The 3,866-nt window shown below is 41.1% G+C and overlaps 1 protein-coding gene across 1 annotated transcript; it reads right to left on the reverse strand.

Annotated features, from left to right (window-relative positions):
- Positions 1–930: 930 nt before the first annotated feature.
- On the reverse strand, positions 931–3,464 carry RPS12 (ribosomal protein S12). Its single transcript, XM_081295426.1, has 6 exons — positions 3,358–3,464; positions 3,185–3,235; positions 2,888–3,004; positions 1,860–1,962; positions 1,428–1,529; positions 931–1,022 (listed from the first exon to the last, which is right to left on the reverse strand). Exons 2-6 carry the CDS (start codon positions 3,196–3,198, stop codon positions 960–962), a joined length of 399 nt encoding a protein of 132 aa, XP_081151552.1. The 5' UTR covers positions 3,199–3,235; positions 3,358–3,464; the 3' UTR covers positions 931–959.
- Between the last annotated feature and the right edge of the window lie 402 nt (positions 3,465–3,866).

Raw genomic sequence — 3,866 nt, forward strand, 5'->3', positions numbered from 1 at the left:
TATTTCAGCATTGTTCTGAAACCAGACTAGGTGACACTTAAATACATCAAAACTAGGTGAGAAGTCTCAAGGCAGGTGTAAATTGGATCCAAAGCTTTCAAAAAGGGGCAGTGGACCTAACAATACATTTCAAGATATTTTTTGTGGTGGTAGGGATTGAACCCATCTCCAGAACTCAAGATAAATTTTAAAGAGTTCCTAAAAGCCACCAAATCTAAATCTCCCACAAAAAATGCATCCCACCCTCCAATGATCCAGAATGCCAAGGATAGTGTACATTTTCAGGAAAAGTCAGCACCTAAACATGCTTGGATGGGTTTATTTATGTATTAATTTGGAACCGCTAGTATATAGTTGAAACAACCACCATGAATACCATGTTCATAGAGCTCAGTAAGCTCTCAGCTAAACTGGTTAAGCTCAGTGCAACAAGCATTCAATACCATATTTGGCTGTTAAGGCCTTAAGCCACATGCTCTTAATCAGAAATTTAACATAAGTTTGAATATACAATTTTTGAGACTGGGTTCGCTTGCTTCAGTGACCAAATCTTAGATCAAAGTTAACTAGAATATCATGCATTTGTAGCATCCCATAGCCTAAATCCATTTGTTAACGTTTGTACTTTTCTAACTTGCTCTGATTTGGGCAATCACTATTAAGCTGTAGGATTTTAATCTGTAAATACCTACTCTCCCCTAAACTCTTTTTCTCCAGGTTTTAAGCTGGTCTTGTCAGTCCCCACTCCCTTCTGTTAGGCCTATTTTTGTTTCTTAGGCTACTCATGTTTAAATGCCAACACCACATCAATAATTGTGTTTTTTTTAGCTAGAAACCATAGTCGTTGTAGAACATGCTTCCAGAATTTGCTAGTTATGTCCCTTCACTAAAAGGACCTTATTTAACTGCCCCAAATAATAAAGCCAGAGGTGAGGAATGTGAACGAAAAATTTATTTGCTCATTTCTTGCATTTGAAGTACTCTTCGATGACATCCTTGGCCTGAGATTCTTTGCCATAATCCTTTAAAAAAGAAAAAAAACCACACACAATTTCTTATTAATTTTTGGAAGTCTCACCCAAGTTCTTAACACTAATTACATACGAAAGCCTTAATGAAGCTTTAACAACTGAAGGTTGTTTGGAAATGTTTCCCATCACTATTTATTGTAGCCATTTTCAGGGACCTTAAGGACTTCAGTGTCCTTAAGGCTCGTAAGATGGCATTATTATTGCCAGCTTTTTCTAAAATTTCTGCAGAAACATTTGCAGGTAAGCAGATTCACTAGCTGGCTTTAAAATGTCTCATTTTTCGTTTCAAATACCCATAAAAATTGTTAAGAAACACATTTTTTCCTCTTACATTTCCTGATTTATCTCAACAAAAGGATACACACAGAACAGCCTTCATCCCAAATACTGACTTACCTTAACAACTACACAACTGCAACCAACCACTTTACGGGGCTTGCCCTCTCGGTCAATTTTACAGAGGCCTACCCATTCTCCTAGTTTCTTGTTGTCATCGACCTATTGCAATAATTAGACAAATAAAACTTCATTATTAGCAGATATTAATGCCACTAAGATTAAATTAAACCCCAAAGGTAGCTGTAGTCAGAAGGGTGACATGGCATTTTCCTCATGGCAATTCAGTAGAGGGAGCCAGTTGTCATCATGTACAGCATCAAGATCACCAATTAGCATCTTTGCAGGCATAATATTTTGATAGTTGTCTTTAACACAACGAACAATGTCAGTCCCATAAAATGTATACTTGCTGAAAGCAACATGTGACTGGATACAAATAGCATGATTTAAACCAGCCCAATTATCCAAAACTAGTGCAAATTAACTTACCTTAATTAGATTGATTTGATGTTCAGCACAAAGGGCCTCCACCAATTTGACATACATAGGCTCATTACAGTTGGATGCAAGTACACAGAGATGGGCCTGGCGCCTGAAATGAAAAAATGCAACTAAAATGAAATTCAATGCTCTTGCACTAAGGGTTGTCTCTGCTTTTGCTACACTGACAAAGCATTAAAAAAAAAACCACACATATCTGCACAAAACTCTGCTGAGAAAATTTTACAGGGGGAATTTAAATAAAATCTGGCCAACACAACCACAACAACTTTCTTATACAAAACCCACTATGTAAAGATATAAACTACTGCATAACAAAGAGATTTTATTTTAGACAAAATAACATTTAACACTGTCAAAGTACATACATATTGTGTAAGACTGCTACCTGGACCGCCTAGAATTCAAAGGGTCAACTTATACAAGTGAATTGAACAGGCAATCTGGCACAGAAGTCCTTAACACATTCAATTTCAACTCAAGCAAGATGCTTCAAGCCCAAAAATTAATAAGACAACCAAATAAATTTACAAGTACTCTAGGTTTCTGATTAAATTCCTTTATTATACTTACACAATTCCTCAAAGTCCAGATGCTTCTGTAACAAACATCAGCTTCATGTTTCATTCATTTAGCATAATGAATTTAGCAAATTCATTCATTTGCTAACTGCTATAAATGAGGCTCAGAATCCTCAAAACGAGAATAGAGCCACAACCTACAGGTTTGTCAGACTGTAATGTTTTCACCCATGAAAGGAGTGAAGGGGTATCCGACATTTAAGTCATCATTCAAACACTGTAGTTTTATGAAATCAACGGCTTGCCCCCATTCCAAACAGCAATCCACAAATTAGTGGGCTATATAGATCTGAGTCTGATAGCTTTTCCTAGGTTTCCTGTAGAACGGATGCCATTCAGATCTTTTGTGCTAACACCATGAACTTCACGCTTTCTTCCCTCGGCTGGTTTTGTTCCGGTTGCAACAACCCACAGCATTGAGACTGATAAACGTACTTGTCTAAGGCTTTGGCAGCTTCGCGAATTCCACGTGCAAGGCCATCGTGGATGAGGGCGGTCTTCAGCACCTCTTGTAAAGCAGTGTTGACGTCCATTACACCTCCAGCAGCAATGCTGAAACGCGACAAATCAGAAATGTCAGCCAAAATTCGCTAACATTTAACTCCTTGGACCCGACGGAGACATGGGCGATGTACGACAGGTACGCTTATGGCGCCTCAGCTGACCCTGTCCAGCGCGTATGGCTCCGGGCCTATTTAGCACCCGCACCCCAAACCAGGCCCCCGAGCTCACCCTTCCTCGGCCATGGCGGTGGATTACGGATGAAGCTGAATCTTGAACAAACTGAAAAGCAAAAACACTGATCAGACGACTGTGTTTAAATCGGACACTAATCACCCATCCGTAACAGAAATCACCGAGTCCCACTAAAACCACCGCATTCGCCGACCCTAGACGTAACTCACCCCAAGCCACCGCCTCCGCGCGACTCGGCGGCGGCAGAGAAAGAGGCCGCGCGTGACCGCATGACGGTATTTAAGGGTTTTGCTAGGTTCCCCTGCGCATGTGCGTTCCCGCCCACAAAAAAAAAAGGTGGCTCTCGCGGTGCCAGACTTTTAGATTTTCTGTTTCCGGTTTAAGACTGTTGAGAAACAAGAACACTGTGAGTTCCCTGCCTCTGCATTGGCCAGTGTTCGGCGCGCACAACAGGCAACACCCGGGCAGCTTCTCACTGTCCTTTTCCGTGGCAGGCGTGGCCTGCGAGGACCAGAGAGCTCATCCTACGGAGTGCCTGAGGAGCCAAATCTTTCTGTCGCGTGGTTTAATCGGATTCTGGGCGCCAATGCGCCCTGGGTCCCTAAGAACATCAGTTTTAATCCTTTCCACGCCACGTTGTAATTTCCTGCCTGTTTCACGTTTTGCCCCTTGGTTTCTAAGTCATTCTATGGGCTCTCTTCATCTTTGTTTCCTTAAA

The sequence above is a fragment of the Spermophilus citellus genome (assembly GCF_964194105.1).
Source record: "Spermophilus citellus genome assembly, chromosome: 5".
Lineage (NCBI taxonomy): Eukaryota > Metazoa > Chordata > Mammalia > Rodentia > Sciuridae > Spermophilus > Spermophilus citellus.

Coding starts and splice junctions, on each gene's coding strand:
- RPS12 (XM_081295426.1), bottom strand. Junction 1,963..2,887: donor GCTGCCAAAGCCTTAGACAA/GTACGTTTATCA, acceptor TTTTCATTTCAG/GCGCCAGGCCCATCTCTGTG. Junction 1,530..1,859: donor ATCAAATCAATCTAATTAAG/GTAAGTTAATTT, acceptor TTATTGCAATAG/GTCGATGACAACAAGAAACT.